Source organism: Syngnathus typhle, linkage group LG7, assembly GCF_033458585.1.
Source record: "Syngnathus typhle isolate RoL2023-S1 ecotype Sweden linkage group LG7, RoL_Styp_1.0, whole genome shotgun sequence".
In the NCBI taxonomy this organism is placed as follows: domain Eukaryota; kingdom Metazoa; phylum Chordata; class Actinopteri; order Syngnathiformes; family Syngnathidae; genus Syngnathus; species Syngnathus typhle.
In genome coordinates, this window is record NC_083744.1 from 18,195,990 (window position 1) to 18,219,599 (window position 23,610).

The 23,610-nt window shown below is 56.1% G+C and overlaps 4 protein-coding genes across 10 annotated transcripts; all 4 read right to left on the reverse strand.

The window, feature by feature from the left end:
• Positions 1-138: 138 nt before the first annotated feature.
• fem1b (fem-1 homolog b) lies at positions 139-4,325 on the reverse strand. Its single transcript, XM_061283489.1, has 4 exons — positions 3,595-4,325; positions 2,485-3,457; positions 2,075-2,398; positions 139-2,009 (listed from the first exon to the last, which is right to left on the reverse strand). Exons 1-4 carry the CDS (start codon positions 3,840-3,842, stop codon positions 1,665-1,667), a joined length of 1,890 nt encoding a protein of 629 aa, XP_061139473.1. The 5' UTR covers positions 3,843-4,325; the 3' UTR covers positions 139-1,664.
• On the reverse strand, positions 4,146-5,924 carry LOC133157174 (relaxin-3 receptor 1-like). Its single transcript, XM_061283507.1, has one exon. It carries the CDS (start codon positions 5,781-5,783, stop codon positions 4,653-4,655), a length of 1,131 nt encoding a protein of 376 aa, XP_061139491.1. The 5' UTR covers positions 5,784-5,924; the 3' UTR covers positions 4,146-4,652.
• An 888-nt stretch (positions 5,925-6,812) lies between these two features.
• LOC133157158 (Golgi apparatus protein 1-like) lies at positions 6,813-16,659 on the reverse strand. Of its 2 annotated transcripts, XM_061283469.1 has the most exons (26): positions 16,273-16,659; positions 14,134-14,163; positions 13,970-14,056; positions 13,689-13,904; positions 13,398-13,601; positions 13,260-13,331; positions 12,948-13,134; positions 12,666-12,874; positions 12,453-12,574; positions 12,270-12,371; positions 12,041-12,194; positions 11,587-11,622; positions 10,683-10,907; positions 10,380-10,442; positions 10,202-10,315; positions 10,035-10,123; positions 9,851-9,968; positions 9,662-9,754; positions 9,440-9,577; positions 9,247-9,370; positions 9,016-9,158; positions 8,834-8,935; positions 8,653-8,760; positions 8,431-8,551; positions 8,215-8,321; positions 6,813-8,139 (listed from the first exon to the last, which is right to left on the reverse strand). In XM_061283469.1, the coding sequence occupies exons 1-26, from the start codon at positions 16,591-16,593 to the stop codon at positions 7,972-7,974; spliced, it is 3,453 nt and encodes a 1,150-aa protein (XP_061139453.1). In that variant the 5' UTR covers positions 16,594-16,659; the 3' UTR covers positions 6,813-7,971. The 2 variants fall into 2 exon arrangements, with proteins under 2 accessions (XP_061139453.1, XP_061139454.1); XM_061283470.1 differs by lacking the exon at positions 11,587-11,622 and having other exon boundaries at positions 16,273-16,658.
• Positions 16,660-17,166: 507 nt separating this feature from the next.
• Positions 17,167-23,510, reverse strand: rfwd3 (ring finger and WD repeat domain 3). Of its 6 annotated transcripts, none has more exons than XM_061283484.1 (16): positions 23,387-23,510; positions 23,045-23,082; positions 21,121-22,857; positions 20,807-21,012; positions 20,280-20,527; positions 20,005-20,213; positions 19,882-19,931; positions 19,611-19,796; positions 19,437-19,528; positions 19,236-19,350; positions 18,954-19,164; positions 18,706-18,856; positions 18,450-18,626; positions 18,161-18,375; positions 17,740-17,954; positions 17,167-17,651 (listed from the first exon to the last, which is right to left on the reverse strand). In XM_061283484.1, exons 5-16 carry the CDS (start codon positions 20,504-20,506, stop codon positions 17,508-17,510), a joined length of 1,992 nt encoding a protein of 663 aa, XP_061139468.1. In that variant the 5' UTR covers positions 20,507-20,527; positions 20,807-21,012; positions 21,121-22,857; positions 23,045-23,082; positions 23,387-23,510; the 3' UTR covers positions 17,167-17,507. The 6 variants fall into 6 exon arrangements, with proteins under 6 accessions (XP_061139468.1, XP_061139466.1, XP_061139467.1 ...); XM_061283482.1 differs by lacking the exon at positions 20,807-21,012 and having other exon boundaries at positions 21,121-21,832; positions 22,747-22,857; positions 23,387-23,508; XM_061283483.1 differs by lacking the exon at positions 20,807-21,012 and having other exon boundaries at positions 20,280-20,515.
• Positions 23,511-23,610: the final 100 nt, after the last annotated feature.

Below are 23,610 nucleotides of genomic sequence, written 5' to 3' on the forward strand. Positions count from 1 at the left end.
GATTCATTCTCTGACGGCGACTTTTGAATATACTTCAGTGCACCTGTTGAAAAACTCACATTTCAAAGCGATAAGATGCATTTTAGTGTTAGGAGTACGCTTCCAACGTGGCGACATGCACTCCAATAAACCAGAACATTTTGAAAATCTGTCCATTTTTAATGATTTTGTCATTCTTTTACATTTGGTAAGGAAACATTGTGGTCCATGTTATTTGTCATTGTTCTTGAGTGCTGTCTTCGTCACAGTTGTTTTTGTCAATGTACATAACATTTCGCTATTGTTCCCTGCAATTGTTTTGCCGTCGTGGTCGTTCCTATTATTGTCCTTGTTGTCATCTTTGTTGTGACTGGCTCGTCACCGTTATGTTTGACATCATCTGTGTCTTTTTTTTCTTGGAGTCATCGATGTTGCCATCCTAACGTTGTTTGTCGTCACGTGATTTCCACAATGAAGCGTATTCTGAGGCACTTAGTTGGCGGAGATGGAACATTTGTCCAAAATATTCCATTAAATCAGTGGTTCTTAACCGGGGGGGGGGGGGCTTCCTAAAGGGTGCGAGGATACCCTGGGGGAAATTGACCATCTTTCGGGGATAATGGTGGGGTAACCGAGAAAAGTGAACAATTCTGGAAAAAAGTCAAAAAGTCATTCTGTTAATTGGCATGCTAATTCAGCCTTATAGCTGTAAAGTAAACCAATTATTATAATAATTCTTTAGGGTTAGGGGTTGGTGAATTGGCCGGGGTGCGGACAAGGAAAAAGGTTAAGCACCACTGCATTAAATCAAGTCACACAATCAGAGCTTGTCAATTTCAAAATAAAAGTTCACACTCGCACACACTTCCGCTTGGCGGAAGGTTCCATGTTCATGAGATGAGGTCCCTGTCGGCGGAGTCATCGAGGGACAACGTTGTGACGCGTGAGCAATCGCTCGCCAGTCATGGGACGTAGTGACTTTCGAGGAATCCTCCTTTCTATTGGTCTTCATTTGCAAATTGAAACGTTGCATATTGATTTAGTCTCATTTCCTGATTATTGCGAGAAATCATTCACATGATCGATATCGTGAGATAAATGAATATCATTTGTAAGCGTGTAGCAAAGTGGGAGCCCTTGGCATGAATGAGCACAGTAAAACGGCATCACTTTCAAAAAGGTTAGCGAGTCAGGATTTCGTGCTATCTTGACACTGCTTTGTTTTTTTTAGCTAGCACGAGGTCATTCATTGATTGCCATGCCAAGTCGCTAACATCCGGCAGGTATCCTGACATCTGAAATTTGGGCCACGTCAACTTTGGCATCGTGCAAACTGGAATTGGAAAAGTGATTTTTTGTTTCGAGCGATTAAGCTCGTTTAAAAAAAATAGACATGTAGAAAGACAGAATATATTTGCACGTGGGCTGGGAAAACATTCTAAAACGGTAGAACGGACTCATGACTAACGTGGATGTTGAGTCCGGCGGCTTGACGTGCCAATGCCGTGCCGTGCCGTTGTTTGCGGCGCCTGAGCCCTGTCGCGCTTGTCGTCTGAGTGCAGCGTCTCCCGTACCATCATAGCAAGGTGGCGATCCGGCAACCGGCCGACCGTTGCCAGTGCGACCGACCGACTGACTGACTGCGCCTCCTCCGATAACGTTTGCCAGATACGGACGGACGGAGGTCAGTGGAAATCGACAAACTCCTCCAGGCTGGCGGGTATCTGCTTGCGGTAGGCGATGCGGTGGCGCCGCACGGCGCGCGCGGCCAGGCACTTGAGGCTCATCTTCATCTGCGTCTTGAGGAGGATCTCCGACACGCCAGTGGTGCTCTTGTCCAGCGGCGTCTTCTTCTGCTTGTTGGTGCGGTCCGTGTGCGCGCCCGCCTCCACCAGGCTGATGATGATGGCGTGCAGCGTCAGGAAGTCGCTGATGGGACGGTTGTACTGCACGATCACGTGCAGCGGCGTGTTGCCCTCCTGGTCCACCGCGTCCACGCGGGCCCCGCAGTCCAGCAGCAACTTAGTCACCTGAAGAACAACGTTTGATTGGGGGGGGGCGGGACATATGAGGTAGCCAACTAGCATCTGCTCACCTGGGCGTTGGGGAAGCCGCACACGTCGTTGGTGTGGAAGTCGTCGACGGGCGTGCTGGAGCTGATGGCCAGGTGCAGGAGCGTGGTGCCGTCGCGGGCCCGCGGGTCCAGCCGGACCACGTCGTACACGTGCTTGTTGATGCGGGTGCGCTGCCGCTCGTCGGCGCACGACGTCTTCGTGGCGATGCAGGCCAGGTAGAGGAAAGTCAGCATGTTGGACTCGTAGTTGTCGGACGCCTGAGCCAGCTCGCCGTCGGGCGCCGACTGGGCGCGCTCCATGCTGCGGCTGATCTCCAGCGCGCTGCAGCCCAGGACCTGCTCCACCTGCACGCCACAATGTAGGACTTGTAGGCGAAGGCGGCTTTGGACAAAAGGCCGAAAGAAAAGACGAGGAGAGGTGGCAGACAAACCGCGTCGGGGGCCAGCCGCTCCTTCAGGTGCAGCATCTGCGAGAAGACTTGGGCGAAGCGCAGCAGGTCCTTGTGCGTGTTGCGGTGGCCGCGCTGGCGCAGGCGCAGCGCGTGCAGCCACAGCTTGATGCAGCGCTCAAACTCCATGTTGTCGGCGTAGACGGCGCCGCGGTAGATGATGGGGTGCGACACGTCGGCGCTGTCGGCGCCCAGGATGCGCTCGCGGATCATCAGGCCCTCCATGTGCAGCGCATCGCGGTCGGCCCGGATGGCGTCCAGCTCGGCCGGCGTGCGGCACTCGGGCCGGCCGCCGTAGGCCTCGGCCGGCGGCAGCGGCGGCTCCTTGGCCGGAACGGCGTCGCCGTGGCGCTGCCGCTCGTCCATGGCGGCGCGCAGGTAGCGGTAGGTCTTGCCGATGTCGTAGTTCTCACGGTCGTTGGCGAAGGAGGCGCCCAGCAGCTCCAGCGCCTCCACGCGATGCGCCGGCTCGCAGTTGCCGTGCGCCAGCAGGAGCTCCACCACATCCTCCTTGCAGCTCTCCGCCGCCACCTTCAGCGGCGTCATGCCGTGCCCGTTGGCCGTCATGACGGCGTGCCGCCGCACCAGCTCGCCCACCACGCCCAGGTGGCCGGCGTCGGCGGCAAAGTGCAGGGCGGTGGCCCCGCAGTGCGCCCTGGCGTCGGGGTCGGCGCCACGCTCCAGCAGGAAGCGCACCACCTCGCCGTGGCCCTTGTAGGCGGCGATCATCAGGCAGGTGTTGTTGTACTTGTTGGTGATGGACATGTCGGCGGCGTGCTCGACCAGGAAGCGCACTATGTCCAGCCGCCCGTCAAAGCAGGCCGCCCGCAGCGGCGTGGAGTTGTTGACGGTGGTGTGGTTGACGTTGGCGCCGTGAGCCACCAGCAGGCGCACCGCCTCAAAGTGGCCGGCCCCCGCCGCGCACCACAGCGCCGTCGCTCCCTCGATGGTGTAGCTGCGGGAGCGCAAAAAAGGACACGGGTCAAACGGGCCCATTCCAACGGACCTGTCCCATGTCTGCACTAGCACCCGATCCACTCTGCCCTGACATCATCCAGCGACCAGTGTATTGTCCCGAGATCCGTAACTTACCCGTCGAAGCGCGTGCTGCCGAGCTGCTCGGGGTCCACGTGGTAGTGGTCGAGCAGCAGGCGGACCACCTTGTCGTGTCCGTTGCGGGCGGCGATAATGAGCGGCGTGGACCTCTGGCCCGCCTGCTGGCTGACGAAGCCCAGCAGGAAGCGAGTCTCGGCCTCGCTGTGGTTGAGCAGCAGCGCGGCCAGCGTCAGGACGCGACCCTCGCCGGCCGCCTTGTGCACGTAGCCGGCCAGAGACTCCATGCGGGCCCGGAACGTCGCGGCCGCGGTTGCTGCTGCCGCCGTTGCCTCCGCCTTGCTCGTAAGTTCTGCCCGCGACGTCCAGCCGGCGGCGGCCAGCCGCCTCCCATCAAAATGTCCGAGCGAACTCCCGCGCACGCATGAAATGCTGCTGGGCGTCTCCGTGGCGTTGAGCGTCCGAGCCAGGAGAAAGCGGACGGCCAGAAGAGTTCGTTGGTCGCCCGTCCGACGCTTTCAGGTTAGCCCTGATGCTAGCTTGCAACGGAGAAAGCCGCTACGGTCCACGAACAGGATTTTTTCAAAGAAAAAGAAAAGCAGCAAGTCCTTTCTTGTCGTTCGACGAGTCACGCACGGCAATTGTTGAGCTATTTTAAAAAGTATCAAACGCGTCAAATGGAGTTAACAACAAGACCAGGCAGCACTTTCACTTCACGCTGGTTAGGTAGCAACAAGCCGGAAGTCAAGTCCGACGTGAAAATACGTCCGGCCGGCGACTGGAACCTTCCAGCAAGAGCACATTTTACCTGATGACGTTTTACTTCCTCTCCGGAACCTTTTTGTTTCAAATTCTCATCGGCTTCGCTCTCTTTTTTCAATTACAAATAACTTCGTTTATTTGTGAACAGTTGTTAAAATGCAATTAAAAAAAATATCATAAAAAGACAGAGTTTTGAAGGCACTGGCAGTGGTCGATTGTCTGTCACCCAGCTTGACCTCTCATCGAAGCAGCTGAATTGACATCGGGCCAGACGTAGTTTCTAATTCGGTGCCGCCATCTATTGGCCGAGCGTCAGAACGCACCCTACGATGAGCTCACTTAACTGGGGCGCACAGTTCGGCGTGTCGAGAGCGTCCGAGGTTTTCGCTGTAGTCCATGAAGTCGCTGAGTGGAATGCCACCGGCGTGCGCGTGATGAGGCGACGCGGGAGCGCGCGTGGGCTCCGCGGCGAGCCGCAGCACTTTCCGGAACTTCTCCTTGAGCCTGGTTCGGAAATCCCGGCGCAGCAGGCAGTAGAGCAGCGGGTTGAGGCAGCTGCTGGCGTGCGCCAGGCACACGCTGAGCGGGTGCGCGTACGTGTGCGCCACGTAGTAGGCGCGGTCCCACTGCAGCAGGTTCAGCTTGACCAGGACGCCCCACAAAGTTACGGCCTGGTTGGGCATCCAGCACAGAAAGAAGGACAGCACCGCGATGGTGATGGAGCGGGTGACGCGGGCGCGTCGCCGCTCGGCGCCGCGCGCGCGCAGCAGCCTGAGCAGCAGCAGGTAGCACGCGCACACCACCGCCAGGGGCACCACAAAACCCAGCAGGATTTTCTGCAGGTGGTAGAGCGCCAGCCAGGCGCCTCCTTCGGGGAAGTTCAACAGGCAAAGGCACTCCCCTGCTACGTCACGCACCGTCGAGAAGATGGCGGCGGGAGCCGTGGCCACGGTGGCCCCCACCCACAGCGCGCCTGCCGCCCAGCCCGGCGACCATGCGCGCCCTCGCCCCCAGCGCCCGCCACCCCGCGGTCGCAGCGCGCGCGCCACCGAGCGGTAACGCGTGACGCTCATGGCGGTGAGGAAGAAGACGCTGGCGTACATGTTGAGCACGGTGGCGCTCAGAACCACCTTGCACATGGCGTGGCCGAAGGGCCAGCTGAAGTCTAGCAGCGTGTCCGCCGCCCAGAAAGGCAACGTCAGTGCGAAGCCCAGGTCCGTCGCGGCCAGGTTGAGGATGAATACGTGGACGGCGCAGGCGCGCCTCCGCCTTTGCCCCCCGTCGGGACCGCGCGCCTTGACGAGAGCGAGCACCAGCAGGTTTCCCAGCAGCCCGGCCGCGCACACCAGCGAGTACAGCGTTGACACCAGCACGCGCAGCGCCGCGGAGCCATCCGCGGACACGTCCGCCGCCGTCGCGTTCCACGGAGCGCTCGCGTTACCGATTTGCACCTGCGGCGCGGCCATCACCGCGGGCGCGCGTCACAGCCCGCCAACTGCAGGCCCCGGCTCATGTCGGCGGTCCTGATCCCTTCGCACCTCACGTCCTCTGAGCTTGACTTCGGCCCGCACCCGACTTCATGTTCACTGCTCTGCTCGCCGCTGCAGCGCCATTTATACCCATGCGCGTGCACGGGGAGGCGTGTGGACCAGAGTGGCAGCCCTCGATGGACCAAAGCGCCGCGCACACGCGCACATGTGTTCTTTTCCCATCAGTGACCAAACACACACGCACAGGCGCGCGCATCCCACAAACACACGCGCACGAGGGTTGTTTTCCCCTCATTAGCAGCAAAACACACTTCAATCACACGCACACTTACAACATCTTACAAAGAATATTCGGGACACAATTTGCTCTTATCTACTCACGAGGATGAAGGTGACGGTGAAGCTGAGAGTAAGATGATGACCTCATTTGCGCACTGTCGTCGGAATGAAAGGACTGAGAAACGGCTTCCCGCGCGCGATTTTGTCAACTGATTCAATACTTGAGTGAACTGCGGCTGAAGCGCACATTCCAAATACAAGAGAAAGTTTGGACAACAACTTCCCGTAAATTTGAACACAAATTAATTTGAAAAGAAAAGCGCACTAGATTAATTTCCTGTATGCGCTCGCGGTTGTGTTTGTGTTGTGTTGACTTGAGCCGCCGCCGCCTCCGCCATTTAATGAGCAAACAAAGATAAGGAAGGCAGGCCCCGTTCGCACCTGCCCTGGAAAAAAAAAAAAAAAATCCTTATCAGTGTGCAGCTGGTAACACCCGTCTCCTTCACAAAAAGAAAAACATGTCAAGATTTAGGATCATCTCTATATTCTTCAGATGGCAGACAAAAACGTTCAAAATTGTAAGGTCCAGGGCGACCACACAGCAAGAAAGGCAAATCAGGGTCAAAGGGTCGCCACATCATCCAACGGCCTGCAAAGATGCATGGCCGTCGGCCACTGGGGGACTTTAGCACGATTGTGAGCTTCAAGTGACAAAAGCGACCCACGTAGAAATCTTGCAGACTTTATTATCAACAAACTGCTCCTGTTTAAACCTGTACACAATAATTAGAGCAAAAAGAGGACAGAAGCAAAAACCAAAAACAACCCTAAACATCCTTTACAAAAACAAAACAACCATTTTGCTTAGCGCAAAATAAAGCAGGTCTATTGGCCACCACAAGAACCAGAAGGAGAACCCGAAGTCTGTCACGGCCGGCGACCGCTCCGACAATGGCACGCGCGTGCATCCCGCCAACGACATCCACTATGCGATGGGACGTCACGCCGCAGTGACATCATCACCGGGCAGCTATGCGGGTGTCACAAACGCCCTTGGAGCAGAGGACGTGTGCGCGCCCGAGACAACGGCCCGCCTAAATCAATAAATAAGGCCGATGAGCTAACTAGCGACTGATAGGATATTTTGTCGTGTGCAATGATTCCAGAGACACTCCGGAGTGTGCTGGCCCCACGTAACAAATGAGTTTACAAACGGAAAAAAAGAAAAAACAGCCAAATGGTGACTGCAAAAATGTTTTTTCTGTGACAAACACTGCGCAGTGCCGCGCTGCGCTCATTCCACCACCACGGTGACGTGGGAAGACTTGGACTTGACCATTGCTGACAATCACGGCGCAGTGCTGGTCACATGTGATGGTCACATGTGATGACATCACAAAGCAAACGGCAGGTGTGCTGCCGCCTTGCTGGCACAGGGGACAAAAGCAGCACACCAAAATAGCCAAATTAGAGACAAAGAAGAAGAAGAAGAATGTGCAGGAGGCGGACGGGGCTGCGTTGCGTTGGCACCGCCCGCCTGGCAGTCCCACAGCGGTAAATCAAACACACCTCGCACGCACACATCCAGATTGGGGCCATTGGAGTCATTGTGGTGCGGCAGCGCAGAAGAGCAGGTCATGTGGCATTTCTCTCTTTTTCTTTTCTTACACATTTACACGTCGGGCTCCCTCACACGTCTTCTCCTGCCGCCCCACCGAGCGGCACGGAAAAAAGAATAAAAATCAAAAAAAAATAACTGGGAAGGTGTTCCGGCCGTGGGCGGGGCTAAGAGAGAGTGGTTGACGTCCATTTTGAGTGTTCCAGGAGGGTCTTTGAGAGGCGGGCTTCCTCCTGTGGGCGTGTCCATCGCCGCAGTGGGCGGGGTCTACCTGTTCTTCAGCTCCTGGGTGACGCGTTTGGTGAACCTCCCGCACAGCAAGCCCATCAGGAAGAGCAGCGCCACGCTGGCGGCCATCAGGCTCAGGATGTAGTTCTTGGACGGGGACGTCAGCACCTGCGCCGCCAGGTCCGAGAAACCCTCCGCCGGCGCCACCTGCGCCAAAGGCAAATGCATGTGGCTCCGTCCCAATTTCAAGTTGCCGGGCGGTTGGCGGGTTGCCATAGCTACCTTGGCGGCGTAGCTCCACATCTCCATGCGGTCCTGAAGTCTTTTCTTGCACTCGGGCTGCAGCCGCACGCGTTTGTCCTGCAGCGCCTCCATTAGACACGACATCTCTGCGCACGCAAAACATCAACTCCATCTTAGGGCTAATCAATTCAACTATTTACAATCAACGAATTCCAAAGGCCCATTTGAAGCGTGAAAGGACACGATTGTACTCACGGCGGCCCTTCCCAGGCGGGATGGCGGCGCAGTGGTGCTTGATGTCAAGCGCGCAGGCCGTGTGCAGGACAGGGTCCACAAAAATGTCCGCCTTACTCTCCTTCAGCATGTTCAACACCTCCTGAAATGAAAAAGAACAAAAACAAAGTGGCAACTCAGATTGGGGTGAAAAACACACGCTCATTTGGAAGGAGCCAGATGGCGGAGGTTCCGCCTCATTACTTTCTTGCAAGCCTCCTGTTTGATCTTCAGCAGGTTGATCTTCAGACATTCCTCCACTTGACCCGTCTGCTCTTGAGCCGCCGCCTCTTCGGGACACAGATGCGTGATCTGAACACGCACGCACGCACGTTAGCTTAGCGTGCTGCTAAAGCAGCCGGATGCAGGCGGAGGGCTTGCGAACCTCCTGGGTGCAGTGGAGCTGGAGCTGAGGGTCCAGTCGGTAGTCCAGCGCCGACTCCTGCAGGATGATGCGGATCTGGTCCTCGCAGTCGGACGACAGCCGCTGACAAAGGCCAGACGAGCGCTCGCGTCACAAGACGAAGATTGGCGCCGGGGCCGACGAGAGCACCGCGCGGTTCTGACCTGGTCGGCGTACTTCAGCTTGAGGCAGGAGATGACTTGGCCCTCCAGCTCGTTGTCGGCCGTGGCCGAGTTCAAGATGGGCTGGCAGAACTTGGGAATGTCGGCTTTGCACGCCTTCCTCAGGATGGGGTTCAGACGGAAGTCTGACCGACAAACAACGCAAATCCAAAAGCGTCATTTCAAGCGAAATGAATAAATGACTGGAGGCCACGCCCCCCCCCCCCCCCTCACCTGTATTTTGCGTGATCTGCCGTTTGGTGATGGTCTGCTTGCACTTGGGATCCATCAGCTCGCTATTCTTGTTCTGCTTCAGACACTGAAGGACGTTCTTGCCTTCGGATTCGGTGCAAAAGCGCTGCACCAAAGACAGGGGTCACAAAAGCCGAGGGGCAAAAACCAGCCGGCGCGACCGCACGTGACGTACCCGGATCATCTGCTTGCAGACCTTCATCAGCTGATAGTCCAAGTCGGGATCCACCATCTCCACTTCTTGGAGCTTGAAGATCTTCTGCCGACAGCGCTGGGTCAGCTGACGCTTGTTCTCCTTCAGACACTCGATCACCTTTGCACGTTACATGTCACGTGTCAAATAACATGTCAACACGTGTGTGTGTGTGTGTGTGTGTGTGAGCGCCGGAGCGCCGACCTGCGCGTTTCCAAAGGCCACGGTCTGACACAGGCGGTTGATGTCTGGCTTGCACGAATCGTACAGTTCCGGTTCCAGTCGGATGTCCTCGGACTGAGGACAAAAGGCACAGAGTCGTCTCGACGCGGGACACAATGACATCACGGCGCAGTTTGGTCGTGACGAGCGCCGGCGGGCCGACGGACGTACCATCTCCACTTCCTCCACCCGAAGTTGCTTGCGACACTTGACGGACACGCGCTGCTCCTTGACGTCCTGCAGAGTGTCGTTCCTCACCGTGCTGCTCAGACACGTCACCACGTCCACCCTGGCGGACACGTGACATCATCACGCAATCCGTCGCACAACTCGGGGCGGGGGGGGGAGGACTTACTTCTTCTTGATGTTGGGACAAAGTTTGAGGACATCCTCCTTGCAGGCCGTCTTGAATTTGTAGGAAAAGCGGAAGTCTTTGACCTGGATCTGCCGGCGAGCCAGCACAGAGCAAATGTTGGCGCCAAAGCACACGAGCAAAAGGCAGAGCGTGTGCGGGAAGCTCACCAGCTGGAAGTGCGTGACGCCCACCGAGCACTTGTCGTTCATCTCCTTCTGGTGTTTGTTGCGCGCCAAACACTCCATCAGGTCTCCGGACTCAATCTGGTTGTCGGCCACCTCCTGGGAAGCGAGCGCAAGGTGTCAACCACGCAATGACGTCGTTGGCCGGAAGAAGGACACTTACGTGACAGTGGGCCTGGATGACGGGTTCGCAGGCTCGCATCAGGAGCGCCTCGATCTGAATGTCCTGAGCGCACCACAAAAGCTGAAAACAGTCTCCAAACACAGTAGCGCCATCTTGTGGCGTACTGGTGTCAAGCACCCGTGCTGCAGTGAGGGAGGCGCAGGCCGGAGCCAAAAGTAGCGCTTTGCCGTGCGTCATTTTGTGGGTGATGACTCACTTTCTTAAAATAACATTGCCTGTTACGATGGCTTGGGAGTAGCAAAAACACTACGTGGCAAGGTTTTTCTTGAAATTCCGACCTACCTCGGACTCGAGCTCGGTCAGGTTGCCCACCACGCTGCGGCAGTCCGGGACCAGGTCCTCCAGGTGGTCCTGCAGACACTCCAGCTCTTGTCCCGAGTCGGTCTTCTCGCTGCACCACTTGCCCAGGTCGGTCATGCAGCGCCTCTGCAGCTCGGGGTCCAGCTTCACATCCAGCGCCCTCTGGTGGAGGATCCTCTGCACCTCCACCTTGCAGTCGCGCGACAGCTGGGGCGCCAACATCCACACAACCGGCCATCAGAACACCTTTCACATCTCACCGCCCCTCCCTCGCTTTGTTCATCTCCAGCTCAGCCGCAATTAGCCCGGACACCGAAGCAGCGCCATGGTTTCAAAGTTCACAAATACAGTGGTGCTTTGAGATGCGAGTGCCTGTAATTGGGAGTTTGAAGAGACAAGCTTTTCCTGACCCCAATGTCTATTTTGTTTGGAGATGCGCTTCGGACCGCAGCCACTAGATGGTGGCAGCGCAATTCCAGAAGCGAGTCACAGCCAGTTGTGTCAAAATGCAAAGTTGGCCCACTCGTAAGTCAAAGCACAGAGGGTCGACATCATTTGAGGGAGGAGGTTGCCGCCCGCATGACAGTTGAGCAAATCAACACCTCAATTATGAATCAACGATTGGTTAGCCAAATTTCAGCCATCATGTCCTCAATTTTGAGAGGAAAAAAAACCCCAAGTTCCTTTTTGTCCACATGAAAAGTCAAGTGCACCTTGAAATAGGAGAGCGTCTGTGAGAAAAGACTGCAATTGAAAATGGAGGCTACCACCAGATTGGAGATGAATTTAGCATATTAAATCCTTGGAGTGACTCATTGACCAGCCATCTAAAATGAGATTTGAGTTTGCATGCGGACAAAATAAAATGCGTCGTCATCGTACTCACAGTAGTGTTTCCTTCTTCAGTGACTTGGACTGGGCGCTACGAGAACACGTGGCGGCGGTCAATGAGCGAGCGTACACCACGCGGATGCCCCGCCCCCTAGACTCACGTCGAGCGGCCCGGGCGGAAAAATCTGCCACTTTTGTTTGTTTGTTTATGTCATCATCACAAATCAAACAAACAAAAAATCTGCTCTAATTTTGAAAGACCTCACGTCTACCTCTAAGCAGCGCAGCCACTTTGCAGGCCCCGCCCACCAGCCCAGCGACTGACTGACTGACTGACTGACTGACTGACTGACTGACTGACCGACCGACCGACCGACCGACCGACCGACCGACCGACCGACCGACCCACTCACTCACTCACTCACTCACTCACTCACTCACTCACTCACTCACTCACTCACTCACTCACTCACTCACTCACTCACTCACTCACTCACTCACTCACTCACCCTGCGGCCCTGCTCCACTGATCGGTAGGCGTGGCGATACAAGCAGGAGAAGATGGCGCCGGGCGGCATCATCTCGCTGGTCTCGTTCCAGCCGTGCGTGTGGCAGAGGCGCGCCGCGTCGCCCTGGCACTTCTTGTACAGGACGGGGTCCAACCTGCGGTGGGGCGGAGCAGGTCAGGGGGGTCGGCACTCGGCGGCCCGCAAACGCTCAGTTGGGCCCTTGGCTTACTTCCAGTCCCGAGCGATGAAGTATTGCAGCTCCAGCAGCCGATGCTCGCAGTCCTCCACCATCTTGTCCGTGTAGAGGTGCTCCATCAGACACGACAGGATCCTGAACAGGCATAAAGATGGCGGCGTCAACGCGGCTAGCGCAGAGAAGGAGCCGGCCGGCCGTTGTTGGTTTTTGTCTGACATAGGATCGCCGTTGCGGATGTGCTTGCAGGCCGTCTGGATGACCGACTCGCAGGCCTCGTTCAGCGCGCGGTCGATGCGGTAGTCGGCGCCCGGGTCCGCCTCCTGGATCAGCGTCTGCAGCTGTGGGAGCAAACCCGCCAGCACAACCGGCTTTCAGCAAAAGTCAAACAGGGGCCGGGCCTGGCCCGGCAGACTCCGCGTCTGGACTGACCGCGCGCTGACAGTTGGGGTCGACGGCGTTGTTGCGGCCGACCCGCATGAGGCAGTGCAGCGTGCGGCCTTTGCGGTGCAGACCCGAGCAGTCGCTCTCGATCTCGGCGCGGCAGTGCAGCACGATCTCGGGGCTGAGCGAGAAGTCCTCCATCAGCATGCGGCGGTAGTCCATCATCTCGCCCTGGCACTCGCCGCTCACCGTGCGACCTGGCCGCAAACGCAAAGGCGAGTTGGAAGGAGGGCGGCGCCGGCGGGCTTGCGCCAGAGGCTAAGCGCCCACCTCGATGCACGGCCGACTCCAGGCAGAGCAGCAGGTAGGAGAGGCGCGCCTCGCGGGCGCGGGGCACGCCGCTGTCGGTGCTGCAGCGGTACTTGCGCAGGTCCGACTTGCAGGCCTTGGCCAGCGAGTAGCTGACTTTGTAGTCCTGGGCGATCAGCTTCTGCCTGGTGGTCAGCGCCTCACGACACTGAACGCACACACACGATTATCCTCGTGCGTTTGTCGATTTGAAACAAGTGAATTCTCGCCATGCCCACAGAAGCGGATCGGGAGTGAAGCGCAAATGCTAAGTAGGGCAAAAATGCTAGTCACCCTCTCCGACATGGCCTCCTCAAACTTGTGGTTGAAGAGACACTTGTAGACGCGACCTTCGCCCGCCAGCGTCTGCGCAAACACATCGAGTTAGTTTGGGTTTTCCAAGGCCAACGGCAGATAGCAAGACAGACTCACGCTCTCGCAGAGGCGCTCGCGGTCGTCCCGGCAGGCAAAGTAGAGATATCGGTCCAGGTGGAAGTCGTCCGAGGAGAGCTCGGCCACGCGCATGATGTTCTTCTTGCACTCGTCCTTGATGGCGTGCGCCCCCGGCCGCTCCTCGGCCTCGCGCACCAGGCCCTTCTCCAGGCACGCGATGACCTCGCCTTGCGAGTGGACGTCCTGCGGCGGGCGGCAAAAAGGGGCGGTCGGTCGGGTGGGTCAGACGGCCAGCTCGGAGGGCGCGAGCCGAGGTTGCTGCTTTGCCACCTTGTCCCCCGTGCTGATGCTGCCGCAGTGCAGCGCGTTGATGTCGTCGCGGCACTTGTCCATGAAGCCGCAGATGAGACGGAAGTCGCTGAAGACGATGCTGGTCATCTTGGTGACGTACTGCTTGCACTGGTAGTCGCTGATGTTGGCGCGGTGGTCCACGAGGCACGATACCAGGTATCCTTTGCCCAGCTCCTCCGCCGCACACTCTTTAATCTGCAGCGTTTTGGGGTTTTTTTTGGGTTCGCTTTTAGCCGAGCATCGACGCCGAGCGGACTGACCTCGGAGATGGTGGACCTGCACACCTCCACGGCCACCGACTCAAACTTGGGGTCGGTGGTTAGGTTGAGCTTGTAGTTCCACAGCAGCTAGAGCGCCAAGATAGACGACAATGATAAGAAAGGAGCTTCGGCGGCCGGAACGCATTTAGGGTTGGCCCACTTACATGGCTGCATTCGGGCGCGATGTCCGAATCCTGGAAGACACACAAAAAAAAAAAAAAGGCATGGGTATTCAAAGTTCTTTCCTCCATCTTTGTGGTTTTGTTTCTTTTCTTCAAAGTCAGACTTTTGATGAACTTTGACACTCCTGGTTTTGAATGGCAGCACAGGAATTTCAGAACAAATTTGCTTCCTTAAAACAAAAAGGCACACCGAAACGATTCGACCTCAATCTGATCAGCCATTTCCGCCTCGGCGGTCACATGACCCGCTCACAACCTCTTCAAAAAACCCGGCCATTTTGATGAAATCTTCACGGCCGATGCTAAGAGCCGGCGGAACCGGTCGGCCGCAGCACCGGCCGGCCGGGCCGGTCCAGCAGCATGGCGTTCCGCTCGTCGCCACGACATTGGTTGACTCTCAAGGTCACTTAAGGTTTGAAAATAAAACCAAGCGTGCAATTTCCCTTGGTCTCTTTCCACCTATTCTACGCATGATGAAATCTTTTGCACAATGTGAGCAGATGCCTTCTTTCCACCGAGGTCTTCATCTTCTTCCTCCCGTTGGACTCCACGTCGACCAAACCACAACACGCACACACCCACGTACACAATGTGTGTGTCTAAAAGCGGTACGATGCCGCAAACCCTCGGCCTTTGTGCTGAATGAGATCCAATTATTTTACAAACTGTCAAATCTCCATGATGATTACAAAGCACGCTTCCTAACCACATGTCGGACAAAAATGTATGGACAAGATGCAACATTCCAAACAAAAGTTATGATGACGCTTAGCTATGCGCTAGTGGTTCCTCCGCTAACGTGGCATCCCAAACATAGCAAAAATGTGTCCTGGGCTGGCTCGACGTGGACATTTGTCCCCGCAGTCCATTGTTGTTGGCCGTCTCTCTCCTGTTTGTCTATTCCAGGACATTGATCTAGAAATAAAGCTGACTGAGCGATTTTTACGCTAATCTTGTGTCAGCGTTGCGACTAGCGAGCATCTACGAAATGCCTGAGAAGGCGCTCGCTGCGCCGTTGCCCCTGCCCTGCCCTGCCAACACGCAAATTGATCAGATGCACAAAAACGTCCCCATACGATTTAAGTCACGTGTGAGTGACACATGGGGGCTGCTTTCATGTTTAACTGGTGAACAATTTTAAAGAATTAACAATTACAAAAAAAAAAAAAAGATTGCGATTTCACATGACTTTCTGTTACATGGCCAGTTCAAAACAAATGTTGTCTCATGATTAATTTTTGAACGCGTGTTGTTCCAGAGCAAATAGAGATTCGGGAATGGGATTGAAATGAATCTAGATGATTCCGATCCCAGCAGTTTCCTGGATTTCAAGAATAACGTGATCACTCGACACCCAAATGAATGTGGGCGTCCGTACTTTTGCCACCTTTAATTTCTAGGATGATTAGAAGGATTGGCCCGATAGTTGAGGTTCGACGGGCCTTTCTCCTCAAGACGAAATGTTGCAAGGAGCACCTATTCTAAATATTTGGCCCATCGCTGATCAGTTAGTTTCAGGACATTGAAGTGACACGAAGCGTTTCCCAAACAAACCCAAGCTCGCCAAACTCGAATTGCTGCTCGCTCGTCAGTCACACCTGAGCGAATTCCGACGCTCGGATGTTTCTTTCTCGTATGTCGGCGATGCCAACAAAACAGTGCTCATCGGTTCACATGAGCGACTACAGACTCGTCGTGCGCTCGATTCGGCCGACCCAAAAGAGTCTTTTCGTCTGTCTGTCTCTCATGAAGCATTTCGAGGCTCCCGACGGCGACGCTTTTCGCTCCACTCGATCGAAGTTTTACACAAAGTCGACCGGCAAGAGACGTCGACAACACGCCAAGAAAAGCATTTAGTGGGAAAAGCAGCACGCCGAACAGAAGCGCAAAAGGCGAATGCCCGGTCGACGCTAGAAAACTAGTGGTGCGCTCGATGCTCCTTGTACAAAAGCGTCGAAGAGGCCGAGTCGTCCGAATCGCGATGGGAGTCCCGCGTGACGTCCTGTATCTTACGTGGGCTAGCAGGTGGCTAACGGAGGCGGCTAAGCTCGAGCGGGCACTCCCCGACCGACCGCCGCTTTTCAAAGCCCCGCTCGAGCAGCAAGCAAGCGACCAACCAACCTCCTTCTTGTCCTGGAGACACTCCAGCACCGCCAGGTTGTTGTTCCACGTGTCCTTGGCGCACAGTCGCGTCAGGTCGTCCCTGCACACCCCCTCCTCGGATAACTTCCAGCCGGCGGAGCGCTTTCGATGCGCCGAGGCCGCGCCGCCGACGACCGGGTTCCTGTCAGCGGCGGCGACGGCCGCCGCGTTGACGGCGCCGGGCGGATTCTGCAGGTTGGCCGCGACGGGCCACGCATTGGCGTCCGCTCGACACGGCCGGAGAAGCGACGAGACGCTCAAGAAAAGCAGGAGGTGAAGAACACGTATGCAGTCGGCCATCTTCAGCCTGCTGCTGCTCGGCCGCGGCTGCTGCGTTCAGGGACGCTCGGGAATGTTGCACGCTTGCGGACAGGGAGAGAGAGAAAGCGAGGGAGGGAGGGCGCACCCTGGGGCCAGTCTGCCTGACCGTGGGCGGTTGGCTCATAAATAATTCATAAGCGCGGGCGCGCGCGCGTGCGGCGGCTGGAGGCGACGGCCGGCTCAAATCCAAAGAGCGGCACCCCAGGGCAGACGTTTTCGTTTGGCAATTACAAGGTGTCATCACTGAACGTTATCAATCAAAGGTGCTACTTGTTTCAAGGGAAAGAAAAGTGTCAAGTGAAATTTGTCTTACGTCCGTGTCCCAAATGAAATTTCATGGTGGCATTTCCATTGGACTGCCATAAAATAAATGTCTTCATCTCTTTTCTTTGCCGTCATGGTTGCTACATTTTGTAAACGAGAACTTCCATGGCTGTTTGAGCATGGCGGGCTTTACCCATATAAGGCCCAAAAGCTTAAAAAACAAAAAAAACATTTAGTTTTTTGTAATACATATAAAATTGCATTTTTATAAAAAGCTTGGACAGACAGTTCAGACTAAAAAAGATGGTTTTTATTCACTTGAAAAACAGAAATGGAATAACGAGTAGAAAACAAAACAGCGGTGGTCATCGTAGGGTCACAAAGGGAGCATTTCAGGCTGGTGAGCCTATTTGGCCTCGATTGGGACTCTTGGCGGACGCAAGCGCGGGCGGCCTCTTCAAGTTCTTCGAGTTCAAGGCCGCTCTAACATCCGAGGCTTGCGCTCAAAGACGCCGAAACCTTCCTCCCTTGCAACAGAATGTTCCAAACGTGCCTAAAGGGGCCTTGGAACACTCAACATGATGAACAAATTCTACCCGGCGCCACCATCGAGCGTTCATCCAGTCTTTTCACTTCCACTTGTAGAACTTGAGCATCTTCTCCGTCAGCGTGCCCAGGAAGTGCACGCCGTTGACGGCAAACGGCGAGATGTCCAGCACGGGCAGGTCGGACGGAATCACCTGGAGAAGAGCGCCGCTGGAAGCCTCCCACACCTCAACGGCGGCACGCAAAAAAAAAAAAAGCCATCAGACAAACACCTACTCGGAAAGACCGCGTGAATTTGCATGCCGCGGGACCTACCATGGTGGAATGGGTGGTCTCGTTTCCGGCGCACACCAGCGTTCCGCTTCCGTGCGGGCCGACAAAGACGGCGTTCTTGGTGAGCAGTTTGCAGGCCGGGCCTACGCTGAAGGTCTGCACGGGGGAGCAGGAGCAGCCGGGCGGCTCGCCAGCGTCCTGCTGCGGCGTCCGGGTCAGCGCCATCAGGACGCAGCGCACCATCGGGTGGAGGCGGCCTGCGTGCTCAAAACAAGCGGGGCTGACTTTGGACGTTACCGCTGGTCCGAGTTTGGGTCCGAACCCTGAACCCTCGTTAGTTTTGCGTGGCTGACTTTGGACGTTACTGCAAGTCCGAGTAACGTTTACCGCTAAACCCTCGTTGGTTTTGCGTGATGACGCCAACGAGCGGGTTCCATATCAAGTGGCGGCGGCGGCGTCTCACCGGCTCGGTACGTGACCAGGCAATGTCGGCTCTCCGTCTCCACCTGGATGCCGGTGCAAACTCCCGCCTCCAGCGGCAGACTGTGCGGCTTGTACGTGTTCTCGTCCAGCTGCTCCCAGAAGACGCCGCCCTCCAGCGTGCCGGCGATTAGCCCGCCGCACGGGAACGCGTTGGACGCCGCGCGGGGGATGTAGCACAGCGACACCACCGGGGCCCTCAAACGAAAAGTTGGAGACAACGTTGGGCTCGCTTTGGGCAAAGCCGGAGCCGGAGAAAACGCCTCCCTCACCGAGAGCGCAGCGGCTGGAGCTCCTGCACGTGGGTGCTGGTGTCTCTGATGTCGTAGAGCAGTACCGAGCCGTTGTTGAGGCCCGCGTAGACGTAATTGGGCTTGTCCAAGCACCAGCAGCAGCTCCACACCGGCTTGCCCGCGTTGTACGTCTGCACCACCGCGTTGCTCTGCATGCTGCAAACATCCCAAGTGAGCCTCGCCAGCGGGGAAATGCCAGCAGGGGGCGCCGTCGCCACCATGACGCCTCCCTCACCTGGTGATCTTGAGGGTGCTGTCCAGTGAGGCGGACAGCAGCATCCCGCCGTTCTGCCGGTTGAAGCTCAAGGCTCGGATGTGCGCGCTGTGGATGGGAACGTACTGGCTGTGCCTGGAGTTGTGCAGGCTCACCTTCTTCACGCCCCAGCCTGCCGCCGCCGCGTTCACACGCAAAGACGTCACGAGGAATGACATGCGGCGGGGGGAGGAGAAATCAAGGCGGCGGCGGCGGCGGCGAGGGCCCACCGGGCAGGAGCACGGCGCTCGCCGAGGGCTGCGAGACCAGCAGGCAGTTGAGCGATTCGCAGTGGGCCAGAACTCGACAGCCTCCGTTGGAGGACACCACCACGGCCGAGTAGTATTCGTACGGCGCCGTCAGGTGGGAGCTGGACGAGGACGAGCCGGGGACGGCGGCAGAGGCGGCGCCACCGCCTTGAGCCATCTGACTTCGGATCTCCTACCAGACAAAAAAAGAATAAGGCGTGCGCCGACGACCGGCCGTTGACTCTGGAAACAGGAAGTCGATACCTGCAGCTCCTGTTGAGCTTGACCGTACTTGCTGGTGATCATCTGAAGCCTGAGTTTGCAGTGGGCCGATTCGAACTCGGCCTTCCTCCGTAGAGACTGCTCCTGTTCAAGTGCCCTGCACACAAGAGAGGGAGGGAGGGAGGGAGTTGGGGTGAGTGCGCAAATGGGGCTGACCGGCGGGCAGGCGGGCGGGCGTTGGACCTCTTGAGGCTCTCGTGGTGGCTGTTGTCCACGGCTTTCAACTTGGGCGTGTAGAGCATCACGATATCCGAGCGCTTGGCCTTCTTGTTGCACTGATGAGACAGGCAAGAGCGAGTGAGGCCGCAAGTGAAAACGTGCGAGGGCCCCCCCCCCCACACACAAGATGGGACCTACCTGCGGACATTTGGCGGCGGCGCGCTGCGAGGCCAACCACCTCTGGATGCAGGTGAAGCCGAAGAGATGCCCGCAGCGCAGGGCGGCCACGCGGTGGTCGCCCACCGCCGTCCAGGCCTCAAAGCAGATGCTGCACGTGTTGCCGTCGCCCTCCTCGCTTTGGAACGTTGGAACGGCGGGGGGCGGCTGTAAGCAGACGGCGACGTTTAGGACGGGACTTTCAAGCAGGGCTCCCATCGATTCATCAGCTAGCCGAAGCTCGCTATGCTACCTGTGCTGCGGGAGCTCCGTCGTCTCCTCCTTCTCTTGGGCCGTCTGCGGCTGAAGGCGAGAAGAAGACTTAAAGGGAAAGCACGCCCGAGACGGCGCGTTCGGATCAAAAAGCGGCACCTACCGGCATCGGGGGCCGCATTCTCACCAGGGCCGTCGAGACGCGGGTGAGCTGGAGGGGCCGGGGCCACCCCGGCGGGCTCTTCTTCATCAGACTCGCTCGCCTCGGTGCTGCTGGACGGCTGGGCGGCGGCGGGTGCTCGCAGCACAAAGTTGGGGAAGCCTCGAGGGGGCGTGGCCGTCCGGCTGGAGTAGTGCACTCGGATGGCGTGCCTTGATGGAGGCGGCCGCTCATAATCAACCATTTGACGTCTGAGAAAGGCACGAGGACAGACTTACCGAAGCCGCCTCCGCACGGGCGAGGACTGTGTAGCGGCGCTCCCTTGGCCCGCCCTCCTCTGACTGAAGGCCCAGGTGGCTGGAAGTGTGAGGGGGACCGCCACTCGGGCCTCCCCCTCGCCGCCCGCGTCGTCTTCCTCGTCCACTTCCGTGCTGCTGGCAGAGTCGGACATGATGGAGGGAGCGCCGGCGGCGGCGGCGCTGGGCTGGAGGGGATCTAACTCCATTGCTTCTATCTGATGACGACACTGATGATGATCGAACTTTATTCATCCCACAGCGGGGAAATGTACTTGTCACAGCAGCTCATCATGTCAGCTACACATTTGCTCCAATTTATACTGGGCCAAAACTCACGGATCGTCAAAGAGGCAGATAACGGACATTTGGATTATTAGCAGTGAAAGCAAAAACGTTGGCATCCGTTTTTCGACTAATACAAGCTCCAACAATCTTAATTGAAACGCTTTGATGAAAACAGCTTGGAGATTTGGCCGTTGTTTCACTTTGATCTGGAACTTTCTTACCAGTTGAATCCAGTCTCACACGGCCAGTGCAGACTCGCTACTCGAATTGGATTCAAAACAAACAAACAAACAAGCAAGCAAGCGTTTCAATTAGACGAGGACTCTTCAATCGTGGTCCTCGGGGGTCCTGTGTCATGCATGCTGTCTGTCTTCCTGCTGCAACATGCGCCCCTGCCACGGAACCGCAACGCGCTCCGTGGTACCTCCTAGTTACATAACGAGCCGCTCAACTTCCGAACTCGTAGTTATCAAGTACAGCTCACTGCTAGCCGCTAGCCACCTGCAGCTAAACCACTACTGATTCTTCTTCTTACCGGTGCAGAAGTCGACGTTCGCCGGGGCCGTCCAGCTCACGGCCCGCGGGAGTCGCTGGTGGTCGGAGCGGACTCTGGAGCGCCCCAGAGTCCAAGGCAAAAGCGATCAAAGTGGCCACACTCAAACGCTTGTGAGATTCTCCCGGGCTCCTTTGCCGCGTATTTCCGGTTACGTCATCAACAAAGATCGCTTGCGCCGCTACGAAGCGAGATGAGTCGCTTAGCGAGCTATGTTGTCTAAAGGCAGGATTTTCAGTCACCATGTTGGAGGTGTCAAAGAATGCTTCTACAAATCAGCCGCTATTGTGCACGTTTCCCGATAATAAGCAATATATGACCTTGCGTGATGAAATGTCACAAAAAGCGCCAATTTTGTTTCCCAATGTTGATTCCCCAGGCTTACAGTCATAGAAATCAAAGACACACCGTCAAGAGATTCCAAAAATGAAGTGCTTCAGACATTTTATCTGTACACATCAACACCTTTCAAATGAAAGACACGTTTGCAACTCAAAAACACAAGAAAGATGTTTGAAGGAGGAAGCCTCACAGACACACTGGCTCAGCCAAACAAATAAAGAACCAATCTTTGTTTTCCTTGCTCAACGACGGACATGTTGAACAAAATGCAACAACCTCAAAGACACACCAGATGCAATGTTGGCCCCGCACAGAGATGCCCACTCGGATCCTATTTTCGCAACAGCAAAGACTGAGAAAAGGAAGAACATCAAAACAGTAAAGAGCACAAAAGAGTGACACAAAAGTGAGTCACCAAACGGATTGTCAAAGAAAGCACCCAGCATGGCACGCGTCCAATGCCCAATTCCAAATGTGCCAAATCAGACTCGCCCCAACACAAAAACCCGTGATCACCTTTTGTCTCTTAAGGACTTAATTGCATCATCAAAAAGACTTTGCTCCAGACAAAGAGAAGGGTGGAGGTGAGAAGATTTGCAGCTGGTGAGCCTAAACACACTTGGAAGAGGATGCAGCAGAAGGGGGGCGCACGCATCGGCCTTGGACTTCCACAGGGAGGAGAGAAAAAAAAATAAGTTGAGGACCAGCACATTACAAATAGTGCGGGTCAAAGGTACACCCGTGTGGTGCTAAGGAGCCACTCCTCAAGAACACCGTCGGCATCGAGGCGTAACGTCGTGCCAGGTTGAGGGTAACCCGAGTGGGGGGACGGTTGGAGCTGATGACGGTGGAGCGCACCATGCTAACGGGGGGCCGCTCCAGAACCATCAGAGGGGGACGCACCGCCACGGCGTGGCGGAACACGGGGACGGAGCGACGCGACGACGCGGCCGAGGTGAACGCAACCCACCCGACATCGGCGCTTTCTTTGCCGCGCAACCCGGAGGACCGGAGGTTGCTGCTCTCCAGCGCCGCCGACAGCTCCTGCACGGCCTCACTCAGCTTCCAGCTGATTTCCTGGAGCTTGAACCCATCCGAGCTGGTCTTGAGGAAGCCCAGCACAAAATTGGCTGTGGAAACTTTGCTTGTGAAGTCCCTGGCATTGGACAGACAACGCCCCACGTCCACGAGGGCCGTCCGGATTTGGGGCGTGGCCATCTCGGGCCGCCGCTTGATTGCCAGCGCCATCTTTTCCAAAAGGCTCACCTGCTTGTAGATCTGCAGAAAGCCAGCCCTGTGGGAGCTGGGCCTCGCCACCACATTGGACAGCTCCTTGCACAAGTCCAAGATGAACGCGACATCTCCCAGCAGCACCTCCTGACACATATGTGAATTTGGACAGACGCACACTACTGAAGTTTTACACACTAAACATTGAAAGAAACACTAAGACAATGAAACACACTCAAAGTGTGAAAGGTTTGACACCAGAAAAAAGACTTTCCCCACACCAAAGACTCAGTTTGACACGCACGTATGAAAGTCCAATATGTTGTGTACTCACATTGTCTTCTTCCCATTCTTGGGTTTGCCAAGACATGCCTGAAATATCAAGCAAGTCAAATTTCATGGAGGTAAATGGAGAACAAGGAAATGTGTGTATCCATTCAAAGTCGCACAATTTAACAAACACACAAACTGTTGGGGCTGTGCGTTGGGTTGGGGAGCTGGCATGCTAACAAAGCTAACATGCTAACAAAGCCATCACAAAGCCCACAGAGGGCCAAGATTGAACAGCAGAAGCCCCAATGGTTCTAACCACAACAAACTCGCAGCTCAATAAAAAAAAATTTTTTTTAAAAAAAAGCATTATTTTGGTTGACTATTCAAGTCAAAAAGAAGTTACCTTATTTCTTGCGTGGCCAACAAGGAGCACAAAGCCAGCTGAAGGAACCTGTCTGACCAAGTCACTAAAGTTTAAAAAAAAAAATTGCTAACAAGTAAACAGGTTATGCTTAGACAACTTTGTACGTGTTGACGCCTTGATTGGGCAGAGGCGAGGAGCGCTCTGAGGCCCGGATCTCCTTCTTCGGCACGCTACCCGAAACGCACAAAGTCATGGAGATCGGG